Source organism: Fonsecaea nubica (assembly GCF_001646965.1).
Source record: "Fonsecaea nubica strain CBS 269.64 chromosome Unknown Scaff34, whole genome shotgun sequence".
Lineage (NCBI taxonomy): Eukaryota > Fungi > Ascomycota > Eurotiomycetes > Chaetothyriales > Herpotrichiellaceae > Fonsecaea > Fonsecaea nubica.
The window spans coordinates 221704-236584 of NW_019173707.1; the positions used below are offsets into that span (position 1 = coordinate 221704).

A 14881-nucleotide genomic window follows, 5' to 3' on the forward strand; every position below is an offset into this window, starting at 1 on the left:
GACAGGGGTCGCAGATACCAGAAGTGAGTTACCAAAGGGACAGGTCGTGGTAGAGATGGTCGAGGTTAATATATATTCTTCTAATCCATACTAGGTCGTGGCAGGTGAAGAGAAGGACTCGGTGAGGAGCACGTGGAAGCCAGATTCTTCTTAACTGACAACAGAGTGACACAGAGTGAATGTGAAGAGTCTCGCGGTCGAGACAGAGTGGCAAGGTTACCAGTGATGAGAATGAGAATGAAGTGAGGGCTCGCCTCGAGTCGCAGTTGCGGGTTGGTGTCGATTCAAGTCGGTGTGGAGTAAAATTATCTTGGGAATTTCGTGTGGGACTGTGAATGGCGTTTTACGGCCTGTGGTCAGCCGGATAGAATTCGTTTAGACATTCTTCAAGCTCGCCGTAGTCGCTGCGGTGGACCAGAATGCTGGAGCTGCAAGTAGATGCACTCCAGAGTCTGTGGTCCACCAAGCAGCTCTGGTGCATCGTAGACCAGTCCGACGGCTGAAGAACAACTCATCATCAGCTTGTTGTAGCGTGTCCATGATCAACCATGCTTTGATGGAGAAACTGTCATGAGTTGATGACAAAAGGTGAACCACAGGAACCACAGAAGCAATACCCATAACTCTGCTCTCTTCACATTGTTTTCCAGGAGAGATATTCCAGCGAAACACCTCAGCAACATACTTCAGCGCTTATACGGCACTTGCACAATGATTGACCTCAGCAACGTGGCAAATAGTGTACAAAGGATGATCTAGCCTGTGATACCGGGGAACTGCATGGTGAGCAAACCAACCAACTAAGCATTCCTTGTTCTGCTTAGCCCTAAAGGGAAGGTAAAGGAAGGGTAACACAGCCCAGCCTCATATACGAGGCTGAACCAGGCGTTCTCCTTACTTGAGACTCGCCATAGTTCGATAATCCTTCCTCGCTGCTGCAACAATCACTAAAACTACAAAAGCACCGCCAAGGTGATACATCACTGACGAATCGGGTTTGGCCTGCACTGCCTTTATTTTGCCTTTATTTTCTACTTCATGAGTCTTTTTGACCTTTCTGCTTCCCTAGTCAGTCTTGTGGTATCCGCAATCACAATGCCTTCGAGAACCAGCACCGTCTTCACACAAACAAACAAATAAACTCTCCTGACACCATTCACATTCCAGTCATGGCAACCTATCGCGTCTTCCACGTCTACACTCATGGCGCGCGCGACCACCAAGCAATCTTCGTCGAGACCCATGAGAACGGCACCGGCTCGGGCCACACCTATCACGTCACTGGCAACATTCTGATGGGCATGACATACGAACACAAGAGTGCAACGCGCCCTGAGGATCGAGCCGAGTTTCACGAGAAGCGAGACATCGGTCATGTGAAGCAGTCCGACTATGAACGAGTTGAGCTTATCTGCCGAGGAATCGCAGTCCCTGGACGTCAGTTGAATCTCAAAGGACAGAAGCTCGACCCAACGAAACCAGTCAGAAGATGTGGAGAATGGGCTGCCGACGCGATCCAGGAATTGAGAGATCAAGGCGTACTAACTGAATGAGCCAGAGCAAGGGCGCGGCGACACATTGGACACCGAGTCTGCGTATTCGTCGGGTTATGAACATCCTTGAAAGGAGCGGAAGTCAGCCAGAGATAGTTTTCAACACGAATGGGAGTAGCATCAATTAATGGACCTAATGTTTGCCTGTCTCCCCGACTATAGCACGATGCCCGTAGTGAACCAAGCTTATGGTATCTTGTATCTAAGTACATATGACTTCCTTCCAGGCCTTGTTGCTGCTTGGTCTGCTGCCTTATTACGGCCGTCCTGCTTGACGCTCCTGAGGGTGTTGGTGAGAAAGGGAGTCAGATCAGTCAGTTCCCGCAGGACGGCGAATCTATTATCCGAGTCACTAATTTACTGCCGAGGTTTATCCAGAATTTTTCCTCAGCCTGCGGTCGTGCATCTACGAAGACATCCACGAAAGCAGCCACTTTTAGGACAACGTCTCTGTTCTGTAACGCTTTGGTTCGTGTCACCCAATTAGCGCGCTCAATATGGATCTCGATGACAGGCCCAAACTTTCAGTCGAAGCTGAGAAGGAGGTAACTAGATTGTGGCGGACATGGAGGACAGTGTTGGAGATGCTCGTCGACAGGGTACGGAAGGATCAGAGTTCCTCTACGCCGTCTTGCTACAGCTGACATTGTTTCTAGGGCTACGCAATCGCAGAGGATGAGTTAAAAATCTCGCGCGATCAGTTTCAGCGCAAATTCGGCGATCCTCAAAGCGGTTATGCCGAGTGAGTCGAGATGGATTCTAGACGACTTCACTCCTGATGCTCACATTTTATAGGAGGAGGCTCATGAAACTCCAAGCTGTCCCTACGGAAGAGATGATCAAGCGCGACACACCCCGGGCCACGAAATCGAATCCGAACCCTCAAACAACGGCTGGCACGATCTGGGTTGAATTCAGTCCCGAAACTACCATTGGTATCAAACATCTACGCGCATTTGCCCAGCACCTTGATGCGAACAAGTTTACCACGGGGATTTTCATTACCATTGGCCCAGTGACGGCTGCTGCCCTACGCGCCTTCGAGCCACTTACCGAACGAGGAATTACCGCTGAATGGTTCCAAGAGCAGGACCTTCTCGTCAATATTACACGACATGAATTAGTGCCCAAACATGTACTGTTGAGCGCAGAAGAGAAGAAAGTGCTCCTGGACAGGTACCGTTTGAAGGAGACGCAATTGCCTCGAATCCAATTCAGCGACCCTGTAGCCAAATACTTGGGCTTGAAGAGAGGGAACGTTGTTAAGATCATCAGGAAAAGCGAAACCGCGGGAAGATATGCTAGTTACCGATGGGTGTTCTAGTGATCATGAAGACTGGATCTGACAAGCGCGGAGTTTAGGGGCTTCTGGGAGGGTTCAAAAGTGCATTGTGAGGCGTCGGTTGGGCTGGCACGGGCAACCAGCAACCGGCAAAGGCATTTTGACATTGAAGGACTTGATGCCTTCTAGGTGTCGTCGCACAGAATGGTCACACATCTGGCAATATCGAATTTTGGAACACAGCACCAACCCTCCCATTTTTCCGGCTTGCATTCGTTTCCTGCCTTCTGTCAAATGCCATGCCGAAATGCGTGAATTGCAAAGGTTCAGCATCCATAATACGCAACTCCCAATCTGCTTGCCTCTCTACACCGTGAGCTCAATAAGCCCCCGTTTGCATTGAAAGTTCCTCAGCTACTCTCGTGCAGCACGCGTTGTCCAATTCTGACCAAGTCCTCGTTCATCAAAGGATCCTTCTCAAACCCATTCACCACTTGATCCAACATAGCAGCTGCAATTTCCACGACACTTATGCTGGGCAGAGAAATTACAAACCAGAGCAAAGTGGAGCGCAGCCAGTGATATATACTCCCCGGCTGCGTGATCAGTCCCGGTTTCGCGACGGTAGCCTCGATCTTGCCGGGATGCGAGGATACGAAGGCCAGAACTTGGTTCTCAGTCTCGCCCTGCCGCAGGAGTCAGATGCCTTCGGCGGTCTGTGGTGTCAAAATGCCAGGAACTCACCCGCATCAAGGAGTATTTGGGCATGAACCGCGGGGTTTTGGTCTGGTCTCGTTCAGCGGCAATGCCGCTCATGTACAGGAAACGGAACGGGGTCGATTTGCTCGCAACTCGGGACGACTCGAACGTCGTTTTGAGTCCGGCCATGGTGTATTCGTGGCAAACTCGGTATACTTCGTCCCACTGCATGCTTTTGGACTTGCTGGGAGTGATTGCGAGGGTCCTGAATCTGGACTTTTAGCCTCGTCCCCACGTTTATATGAACCGTTGGGGTCCATCGAAGCACGACTAGACAGGAATGACGGACCAAATACAAGCATCCGCATTCTCCAATTGCTTCCTCACATCGTCCGGATACTTTGAAAAGTCCTCGAGGACCACAGTCTTCAACTTGGACGTGTCTGCCTCAGGGCCAAGGTTGTCGGGCACCGTGATAGGTCGACGGGCCAAGGCCACCACCGAAGTTATGCTGGAGTTGCTCAGGCTTTGGCGGATCAGCTCCGTGGCGACGAATCCTGTCGCTCCAGATATGACGAGCTTCATGGTCAGATGCTGGCTTTGAGATTCCGTTTCCTTTTGATGGAGATACAGGGCGGCATAGCTGCCTGAGAAGAAGCAATGTTGCGAGTACTTGTACAAGTAGGCATCTTCATTGACGGGCTCCGGTGGTTGGAAAAAGGACCGAGGTGGGCGGGTGGCCTGAACCGGCCTTATTAGGCCGGATTAGACCTCTTTAGTGCCATGTGAGCTTTGTCCATTGGCATTAATATATGTATTAATATGTGACCGGTCTATGCCTCCTAATTAGAAACTAACCATGAAAGTGCCAGTGAACTCACTAAGTGCCCTAAATCTCCGGCTCCGGTCTGCATAATTGTCAACATAAAAGATCCACGGGCATTGACGTGACTCCGTATGGGACTACATTCCCATCAGAGAGCTGACATATAGGTGTTCCGTCTATTGACATTGACACCCCATGCCACAGTCGACTTCATCTCCAGTGGAGAGGTAGCGTCATCAGCCCGCGGTCCGTCTGAAGTTGAAATTGCAGGTCGGGCAATGACACTGCGACCATGGGTAACCCCGTTTCTGCCACTACCTCATCACGAACCCTTACATACCTTGGAGTGCAGCCAGCCCTTCCATGATGCAGACTGCCCTGACCTGGTCATGTCTTGACGACCTGTAACGGAGCAACGGGGTAACACAAGATCCACCGAAGGAGACTGGGCATCTATAGATGGAGATGAGAAACAATAGCCCAGAGATTCCGGCATATGACACGATACTGGGATTTGACATCATATTTCGACACCGCTGGCAGACCTGGACTTCAACTATATGACCATTGGGTGACCATGATGGTCGTCCAGTAATTAACACAGTCTGATCTCGGAGCCCCAGAGGGCAGAGCTCGATCGGAACTGCTCAGCGTGCTCTATCCACAACTTATTACATGGGGATGTTCCGGCAGATGGGCCGTGCTCAATTACTACACGGAGATCATACAAAGAATCACGGGGCACCTGCAGTTGCTGCTATGGTGTGCCTCGATAGCCTACGATTTACAGAGCCACAAGTACGCCAGAAATCGAAGTACCCAATCAACCAACGGCACTTGCTTGGACCTTTTCTAACTTCCCTAGTCGCTGGAGACAGTCGAAACCCACCAATTGCCAACAGTCCAGCGGTAGATGGCACCAGGTCGTCGAGCACCAGATGCCAAGGGTGGCACTGCAATGCAGCCTGGGCATCAGCTCCAGCCCAATAAAAGTATCGATGGCCGACCAAAGGGCCCTCATGCGTCCAAAGATCCTCAATCCATGAAAGGAGATGACTGGGGCACATCTTTTGGGTCGTTGCTGGAGCTAAAGAGAGGGCCGTGCCGAATTCTCTTGCCAATGTCAAGATAATGAATGCGTGGATTGAGGCTGAAACCGAAGCTCATTGTCCTCTAAGTCTTTAAAGACTTGCTTGGGCCAATTCAACACCGAATTTCCTCTTGAAGCAGTGGTCGGTTCCTTCGTCTTACCATGGAGAGGCCGCTTCGACAAGACTATAATATCGCATCGTCTCTTGGATCCGGTCCCACCTCCAAGTTTGCCTTCCCTCCCTTCCGGTACAACTCAATTCTAGGACCACCAAATATTCCCCCACAAATTCGAGTATTGGAACTTCTTCCTCGCCAGTCTGACGCTGGAGCAGTACAGTGTTTTCTTCACCATGTCCCTCTTCTTCGGCCACCGATATTTGTTGCGCTGTCTTACTGCTGGGGTGATGGCCCGCTAGACCATCCGATCATATGTAATCAGCAACGATTGTTGGTGACTGCTCGGTTGTTCGAGTGTCTTATGAGAATCAGCGCCGCCATCAACAGGCCAACCCTGTTATGGGTTGACCAGATCTGTATTGATCAAAGTAACGAAATCGAAAAATCCGTCCAAGTCAGTCTTATCTCAACTATCTACAGAGCTGCTGCAGAAGTCATCGTCTGGTTGGGGGGTATTGGCTACTCCTTGTTTGCCGACGATTTTGGGAGCACAGTGGCTCGCATTGCTCATGCCAGAGCCTCACCGACTGCTGCACGCATTGCCACGCATCTTAGTCACGGAAACGTGGCAAAGGCTTACCGTGAGCATCAGCGTCATCAAGATGAAAATGGCAAGATGCGTTACAACGACCTCCATCGTCTGTGTGCTTTGATTCGAAGTCCCTGGTTCACGCGAGTTTGGGTTCTACAAGAAGTTGTTGCTGCTCGAAAAATCACGGCCTTTGCTGGCCTCCATGTGGATTGGTACACGTTCTCCGAGGCAGCTCAGTGGATCATCGAAGGAGGTTTTTACATTTTAGAGCATGAAGGAGGTCTGGGTCACGGCTTTCAATTTCTCCACCTCGTACAAGGCTTGCGACTATCCAACAGGATTCCTCTCCTTTATCTGCTGCTTATGACAAGGGCAATGAAGGCTACGGACCCAAGAGACAAAGTATTTGCCACCTACTCCCTGGCATCCGATTGCCAGACTCTTCGATTTCGGATTGATTACCGTGAGAGTCTCTCCAGAGTCTACGGTGGAGTAGCACTAGCTATACTTGAACGCGACCGTTGTCTTGACTTCTTGTCAGTTCCTCGCCCCATCTGCACCGAACAACCTCCATTACCTTCTTGGACACCCGACTGGAGGCAGAGAGGAGGAGTGATGGTGTCACTTGCTCTGGGTGGATCAAGACTTGCATCACACACCGGACAATGCTTATTCAGGGCCAGCCAGATGACTCTGGCGACACCTCAAGCTTATCATGAAGACGGGATACTCAGGATTGAGGGTATGTACTTTGACTCCATCTCCACGCTCTGGGAGGTCTATGGATCCAATTTGATGGACGAAGACATTGTCGAGCTGGCGAATTCGGCGCACGACAATGAAGCGTCACTGCTTTCTTCGGTTCGAGTATTTCAAAGCTGGAAGAGTTCCACTGCCGGGGCTACTAAGCTTGAACCTTCCAATGAAGATAAGGCCGACATTTTTCTCAACGTTCTCTCCGCCGGTGGCGCCGCGAAAGACCTCAAGGAATACCGTCGACTGGAGCGGAATTTCAGGACCCTGAGCCTCTGCCATCGCCTGACCCATCGCTTTGTCGCGCGTCTGCCGTTTCGGGAGAGGCTCCTCCGGAGAATATTGTGGATACTGCACCACCTAGCAATATACGCGGGGAACTGGCTGGACTGCCAAGATTTCATTCCGACCGTGCTCGTCCCGTCCGTGGGACGCAGACTCGGCCGCACAGCCAAGGATTACCTTGCTCTCCTATCCAGGGGGGCAGAGGTGGACGACCAGATATTTCTGGTGAAGGGGAGCAAGACACCCCTGGTGCTGCGCCCTGTGGAAGGAACCGAGTACTGGACTTTTGTCGGTGACTGTTACGTTCACGGGATCATGCGAGGCGAAGCATTTGAAGAGGCTGAATGTCGTGAAATGCATCTTGTCTAGTTACCGCGTACAGCGACCATGCACTCCAGCAGAGTTTTCGACGAAGCCTTTCAAGGTGATCGTACCATGTCTACCTCGACACTGTCTCGTTCTTACCGCTTTTACCTTGACTAGGAAAAGCACATATTTATCTCCAGAGTCGAGATTCAGTGTAACTGCACGGTTATTTTGACAAGGACGGGATTCTTTCTGCGGCCAAAAAAGGGCGAGATATCAGAGTTGATGCCAACCTGGCAAGGGGCCGGATCTACTCGATAGGCAGATAACCCATCGTCCGGAGTATATTCACCCCAGATAACTCCGCAACCTTTCCCGCGCCTCGGATTTAACTTCTATACCGCGTACGTTGAGCAACGGGTTTTGGACGACATGGCTATGTAGTACTGGCCTGATTTGGCAGATCTACGAGGAGGATTGTCAGGGTCATTCAGCCTCGTCTTTCCCCCCCCCCCCTCCCCCTGGGCTCACAAACACAATATGGGCATTTTCGGTTTCAGGGTTCCTGATGAAGCACCTTGGAAGTCTGGGGTCTTTGATTCGACACTTTTACGGGCTGGATCTGGCTAGGAATACGTCTACACCATTGGGGTTTTCTAGCCTGTCACTCTGCTGGGTGCCACATCCCGAACTGGCCGCTCATTCCTCCGATTAGGCTTCTGTCGGGAGGTCAGCCTCTAAACTCTACTCAGAGACGTACCAGAGGCTGTCGCACTGGCTGGCAGGGTGAGCTACTTGGACAGTATGAGAGACCTGAAGCGTGTCGCGGAAGTCTGGGATACTCAGCGACATAAGAAGAATCTTATTGGAAGGCCACAACGTGCTTCACATCCAGAGAGAGTCATGTCTCCATTTGTTCATGATTAGAATGAATGGAATATACCCCGTACATCATAGTGATTGTCCACGAGACATTGCGCCTCAACCTCAACCTCCACTTCCCCGCGATTGACAGTTGGTCGTGAGTTGTGGGTCTTTGGAGTTTCAGACCTTGAAGAACACCAGGTATAAAATCATTCACACACACAAAAGGATGTTCCGAAGCCCGTCTATTCGTTCAACAAACCAAAGTCAGATTCATTTCACAATATGGTCCTTGCCATCATTTTACCAAAATATATATCATCACTCTCCGTATTCCTCCAGCATGCTTGCTGTAACGACCCCGTCCTGATCGCGATCAACTTCGTTGATAGCACACCTTCCTGCTTCGATCGTAGAACAATGTCCCGCCAGCTATGCAAGTAGCGAGATCGCCCTGGCCAAGCTGTATGAGTATGTCGCTTCCGAAAATCGACACGCACGGTGCTATTCTGTGCATGCATCCAGGCGTCATCGAGACGGATATGGCGGCTAAGAGATACGAGAATCGACAATCAAAGAATTAGGGGCAGAGAGAAAGTAAAGAGTCAAATGACAAAGACTCAGGTCAGATTTCTATTCTATATTCAGTACAGGAAAAGGTTAAGCGGAAGTACTGAGAGAGAGAGAGAGAGAGAGAGAGAGAGAGAACCCCATTGATTTCCTCCAACTAGTCTAGAAGTGATGTTTCTTCTTTGCAGATTGAAATATACACAATCCATGTGGGAGCAAAGCGGGAAAATAAACCAAGGCTCGGAATTGGCCTGGCATAGGCTAGATTGTAACACCTGAGGAGTAAGGCTGTTACTTAATAGATATCTATCTCTGCAACAACAATCAAGAGTAGAGAAGGTTTCGGTACTATACTTGACGTGCAAAAATACCCCTTCACCAACACCTCACCTCACCCCCAACCTCGCCATGACTTTGGCTGGCATGTGGCTGCTCTTCAGCCCATGTACCTGTCTCGAGAATGCCGTGAGCCGCGGCCCTCGACTCCCTATTCTAGATTTGGCCCAGTTGCACCACGAGATTATCCACCTCTCCGCCAGCCTCGTTGCTCAGTTCGTGGATGCGCGCCATCACGGCGCTGGCCTTTCCAACACGTTCATATTCCTGAATAATTCTCGTGAGTCAGCCCAGCACGGTCCGGAAAGCACAATATTTGACCAACGAATGTGTCTGTCTCTCTGCTCACCCGGAGTAATTGCAAAAAATCGTGGGTTGAACAGAGTTTTACTCAGTTCAGGTCTCGTGGTGTTTTGCTCACCTGAAGATTCTGCCACCCGATCAACCCTAGAAATTTGCCCTGATCCTCCTTGATCCCAGTCGCATGGTAGAAGGCTGGCGCGTCTGCGATCGAGTATTGATCTCGAATCGAGCTCTTCAGCTGTTCCCACGCCTTTTCTATCGTGTCGCTTGTTGTTGACTTGAAGATCTGCGTCACATTCGTCGACGTACAGGCGATGGATCGTTCTTGCTGCTCGTAGAGTTCCGGCACAGCAGGAGCTGCGACGAAAGGCTTCACCGAATTAATGAAGGCCTGGAACTTTTCGGACTTGGGATAGAAAGCATCGAAGGATGCGGAGTCGACCCAATCTATCGTACGTAACCGCCATGTATGCGTCAATCAGATGCTTCCTACCAAAATGTAGTTCGGAACAATTCAAAAATTCCAAAGAAATAATAGAGAGGGAAACTTAAAGTTTCTTCCTACCTAAAACCAGCAATGTTCTCACGTTCTTTGGATCAACTGGAGATCCATTATGTTCGAGGATTTGCCCGTTGAAGGCGGCTTGGAGACCATTGACGTTTGCAAGGTGCGAGAAGATATGGGATTCATTGGTCTTCAAAGCCGCAAGAGACTCGGCATCAAGCTTGTACGTTGGGAATATGAGTTCGGTGATGGGCATCTTGGATGATCCGCTCGAGAGAAACCTACGAAGTCTGGTTGTCAGCCAATATTGGTAGGGAATGATCGAATTAGAACGAAAGCTATACCGAGACCTGCGGATTGATAAAACTCACCTAGAAAAAAGTCGAAAACGAGGAAGAATTGACGAAGCCATCCAACGACTAAATTTTCATACTGTATATACTGCGCCTTTTAAGTGTTAATAAATTGTCGTCCATTTTACAATCAACTGGCATGAATGCATGAAGGCCGCAAGGCTGAGTGACGAACCTTGTCGAGGATTGGATCCGGATGCTGACGAATCCCGCAGGCGGCGTGCGGGATTGGGTGGGGCGCATCCACAATTGCCCGCAAATATACTCTGTAAAACAACTTTGGGGTGCGGCGCGGTGCGGGTTTCTTGAAAGCGGACGATTCATAGAGGCCAAACAAAAATGAGTGGTGAGGTATTTGAAAATGCCTCGGTGTCATCCAAGGAACACCCTGGTCCCTCTCAAGAGAGACGTTCTCTTAATGTCGAACAATCGTTAACAGGAGATTCGAATTCCTCTTGTTCAGTATGATTGACTCATGTCTGGTTGAACATTTTGATTGGCCAGGTCGAGACCGCCGTGGGCTCGGACCTGATCAATGCCTTTACAAGACACAAGAAGTAATTTCTCAAAAGCCTGAAGCTCTCTAGGTGGAGAAGTCAGCCACAGCGTGCTGAAATCATTGTATTTCAACGTCCCCGCCTGATCACCAAGTTCCACGTAGCGGGCCTTGGAATTCCAGAACGCGGCATGGGTCGAAACGGGTAGAAGAACCAACGTCGGGAGCTCGAGGCAAACGCCGTGCTGATAGACTGAACGAACTCCGTAGACCAGGAAAACCAGTAGAACAGTTCTTCGAACGCTCTCTGCTAGGATCCAGGACTCCCAGCCAGGCTGTGCATCGCGAAGCTCAACATCTGACCGCTGAAGAAGCCCTAGTGCCAGGGCTTTAAGCATATCAGCCTGCTGTTCCAGGACAGTAAGCTGTGATAGGCCACCATCGAAAAGTCGTATGATTTGATATAGCACTATCGCCTGCAGTTTTGCCAGATCCTCAAGAAGGGTGGGCATCGAGCCTGACCCAGGTTGCAGCAAGTCCACGACTTCGGCGTCGAGGATGCGGAAGAGCATAGATTTATTTGCTCCAACCACATTCTCGGAGGCGGCACAAACTGTCAGAGCTGCTCGAATCGAGCGGGGTTTTAGATCTGGATAGAGCGACTTGTGAATGAATGGCGTCTCCGCCTGGCGAGCAAATAAACGAGGGTAGGTTTTCATCTGCGTAGTAACCCAATTGAAGCTCGGGTTTATGTCTGAAACGGGTTTCAATTCACCCAGGTCTCCCACAATATTGGGTGCTATCCAAGGGAACAGAAGCTCTTCCATGGAGCTGGCCTCTTGTAGGTTGATATTGAAGTTCAAAGCACCCCACGACTCCCCATCTTGTGAGCTGTTCTCTGCCTGACTGATTGTTGCAGCTGCGTCCAAGGCTTCATCTTCAATTGAGTGGAATCCCTCCCTGATGGTATCGTTCTGTCGCCTGAATGGCATATGAATATAATGGCAAGGCCTTTGGCTCGCTTTACATCTGTTGCAGACAGGGTAGGAAAGGTCGCACTTCCGTCTGCCCTTGAAACAAGCATCGCACGATTTCCGGCGAAGGGACATTGTATGTCTCGTTTTTAGGGACTAGCGGCTTGGATCCTAGATAAGGTCATGAGCTCATCGAGAGTGAAGCCGCGCGAGAGCGGAAAGTAGCTGCTTCCAAGCGATGAGGTTGCTGTCACCGTCCATGACACATAAACACAGCCGCTCACCCACCGCCACCCACCGCTCAACGACTCGGTTGCTGACAAACCGAACATGGACGAGAGTCTTGGCAACCGCCAGATACACCTCGAGGACGTAATCCAATCACGGAGAAATGTGGGGAGACTGGTATTTAGGTGATTGGCACGCGGCGAGTGGTGTGGTGTCTTCAAGATCAGAGCAGAAGTTGAAAGTCGTGTTCGTTGTCAGGAGGAGTATTATTTGGCTCATTCTGTAAAAAATATCGTGTACTGTGATTCAAGATTTGGCCGAAGGACAACCCTCCAGTGCATGTAGGATGTTTCGTGATGTGTCTATCTAGCTATTGCCATAGTATAAGAAGACTCGTTCACTCTTTGCTTGTGTAGTCGAGCCTTCCCATTATCTAACCTTGTATGTCCACTCTTTTCATAATACAACGAGTTGCCAGAGTGAAACAAGATTATACATGTCATACTTTGACCATGATCTTGAAACCAGTAATCATCAATCTGGCTACTACAATCGAAAATACTCCGGCCAACATGGTAACTCCAGTAAAAATCTTCAAGCCAGTATAACCCCCATCTTCAAGCGAAACAATGGCTCCGCCAACTGGATTACCCGCCAGGATCAGAAATGATGTCGATAGGAAAAACGTTCCGAATCGAGTTCCCATATCGCGGACAGGGCAATCATAAATAACCAGCGAAGAAACCATGGTAAATATGCCGCCACCAAAAGCTCCATAGAGTCCAGCAAAAGCGGCTATGGCTGTATCCGATCTTGCCGGCAACCACATTGCGAGGCACAAAACACCCGCGATCGTTGATATGAGAATGAAAACGTTGTAACCGCCATAATGAATCGCATAATACCCCGGTATGACACGTCCAGGTATACTTGGATCGTGTCAGCACTGATATCTGTATCGATGATGGGGATAATCGAGGATTTGCGACTCACCTGGCGGCATTCATGATGGGGACCAAATATTGAACAAACCCTGCCGACATTCCAGCCTCTTTCGCCTGCACAATAACATAGTTGTATGGTAGAAATATGCTAAAGTATACCAAACATGCACCGAACACGGTCAGACAGAATCGAAGTTTGGCGAAAGGTTTAACAAAGTCCACAATGCGTAATGGTTGAGGTCGTGGCCGTATTCGAGACTTGACCATGATATTTACAATGACCAGAAGTACCAGGCTCAGAAAGCCGGCGATCCTCACTGCCCATGGAAAGCCCAAAGGTTGAACAATGCGATCCATCATTATGGGGAAGATGACTCCGCCAACACTGGAGCCACACACAGCGACAGCCATGACCAGGGAATAGCGTCTTTTAAACCATGATCCCAAGACACTTGCAGCTACAGAGCCCCCGTCAGCCCGGCAGGTGATTGCGAACCAGGATTGAGACTTACTCGGGAAGAAAACAAGAGCCAGTCCGGCACCCCAGCAAATACTCTGCGAAAGAAAAATTTGGTAGTATTTTGTGGATATCGAGGTCATCATCATTCCCAAGACTGTGAGAAATGAGCCTGCCAACATGGGCCATCTTGCCCCGTAGTTGTCGTACACGGGGCCCGTAACGATACCCTAGAACCGTAAATTTTATACTCATTTCAAAAATCTGGTGGCTTATACTTACCATCATGTACATTATGAATGACTGGACAGAAGGAATCCAAGCAATCGTGCTTGGCGACATTCCGCGAAGTATATCATTCTGGTAGTAGTCTTGAAAAATGCCAATACCTATGTCACGGATCAGCTCATTGTTGGCGGACTTGATTGCAAGTTCGGATAGAATGATTGTGACTGACATTGTAACCATCCAAAACTGCACATAAAAGCGATGAAGGATCCAAACACTACCTTCCATGCCTCCCAGCCTCCATCTGGAGGTGTCTCCGGGTCGACCGTGTCGGCATCATCAATGGTGTCATCGGCACTAATACTGCGGACTTGACAATCCTTGACGTACTCAGCCTCGCCGAACGCCATGGATATATTTTCGGGCAGAATTGGCTCAGTGTTCTTGGGGTCGTGACTGGTCAGTGCCATTCCTTGCTGCCTCGAAAACCACGAAGAATTTTTAAGCAAAATTAGATGCGGATCATATAAATTTCTCTCCTTGACGTGGGGATGTCCGGGAATGCTTCTCCGACATCTGGGGATCCAGGACGTAATAGCCGAGGTGAGTACGGAGAACAGGGTGAGGAGATGGAAGAGACGGAATATTTTCCAGTATTCCATGCATCGATCTGTCTGAGACTTGCTCGTCGAGTCGGAGCAATGGTATGCTTTTGGCAGCATTGATGCATTTTTGCTTTTTATTTGGAGAAATTCAGCTTACAAAACTTGCGTAAAGCAGATCATAATGAAGCCAGAGCAGAGTTTCTTGCTTGTATAGCCAAGGATGCCTCAGTTGGTGAAATTGTATTTGCCCTTGCGGATACGACATTTGTGTTAGGTTGTAGAGAAGTGAACATGTCCGTCAAAAGGATACAAAGCGGAATCCAATGTTTCAGAAGTCAAGCCCACTATTGCTGCATCGAAAAGCGAGTTGCCAGCTGTGCGTCGCTACAACATTTCGTGCACTTGGAGCATTGCCGCTGTGAGTTTCGACCGGCAGAATTGGTACTGTGAAGCGACGGCTATGACTGCATCCACAAGGGGCGATGAATTCTGTGAGCTTTGTGCTGTTAGTCC

General features: G+C 49.7%; 7 protein-coding genes across 7 annotated transcripts; 3 read left to right on the forward strand and 4 right to left on the reverse strand.

The window, feature by feature from the left end:
* Positions 1–1169: 1169 nt before the first annotated feature.
* Positions 1170–1553, forward strand: AYO20_05745 (hypothetical protein; the record flags this gene model as incomplete). Its single annotated transcript, XM_022644038.1, has 1 exon — positions 1170–1553. One exon carries the CDS (start codon positions 1170–1172, stop codon positions 1551–1553), a length of 384 nt encoding a protein of 127 aa, XP_022500042.1.
* A 497-nt stretch (positions 1554–2050) lies between these two features.
* AYO20_05746 (hypothetical protein) lies at positions 2051–2877 on the forward strand (the record flags this gene model as incomplete). The annotated part of the gene is made up of 3 exons (XM_022644039.1): positions 2051–2152; positions 2210–2295; positions 2349–2877. The coding sequence occupies 3 exons, from the start codon at positions 2051–2053 to the stop codon at positions 2875–2877; spliced, it is 717 nt and encodes a 238-aa protein (XP_022500043.1).
* Positions 2878–3245: 368 nt separating this feature from the next.
* AYO20_05747 (hypothetical protein) lies at positions 3246–4119 on the reverse strand (the record flags this gene model as incomplete). The annotated part of the gene is made up of 3 exons (XM_022644040.1): positions 3246–3521; positions 3580–3799; positions 3884–4119. The coding sequence occupies 3 exons, from the start codon at positions 4117–4119 to the stop codon at positions 3246–3248; spliced, it is 732 nt and encodes a 243-aa protein (XP_022500044.1).
* Positions 4120–5930: 1811 nt separating this feature from the next.
* AYO20_05748 (hypothetical protein) lies at positions 5931–7568 on the forward strand (the record flags this gene model as incomplete). The annotated part of the gene is made up of 1 exon (XM_022644041.1): positions 5931–7568. The coding sequence occupies one exon, from the start codon at positions 5931–5933 to the stop codon at positions 7566–7568; it is 1638 nt and encodes a 545-aa protein (XP_022500045.1).
* A 1863-nt stretch (positions 7569–9431) lies between these two features.
* AYO20_05749 (hypothetical protein) lies at positions 9432–10339 on the reverse strand (the record flags this gene model as incomplete). The annotated part of the gene is made up of 3 exons (XM_022644042.1): positions 9432–9542; positions 9697–9984; positions 10166–10339. The coding sequence occupies 3 exons, from the start codon at positions 10337–10339 to the stop codon at positions 9432–9434; spliced, it is 573 nt and encodes a 190-aa protein (XP_022500046.1).
* Positions 10340–10895: 556 nt separating this feature from the next.
* On the reverse strand, positions 10896–11924 carry AYO20_05750 (hypothetical protein; the record flags this gene model as incomplete). Its single annotated transcript, XM_022644043.1, has 1 exon — positions 10896–11924. One exon carries the CDS (start codon positions 11922–11924, stop codon positions 10896–10898), a length of 1029 nt encoding a protein of 342 aa, XP_022500047.1.
* Positions 11925–12633: 709 nt separating this feature from the next.
* AYO20_05751 (hypothetical protein) lies at positions 12634–14233 on the reverse strand (the record flags this gene model as incomplete). The annotated part of the gene is made up of 5 exons (XM_022644044.1): positions 12634–13063; positions 13128–13536; positions 13591–13765; positions 13818–13924; positions 13993–14233. 5 exons carry the CDS (start codon positions 14231–14233, stop codon positions 12634–12636), a joined length of 1362 nt encoding a protein of 453 aa, XP_022500048.1.
* Positions 14234–14881: the final 648 nt, after the last annotated feature.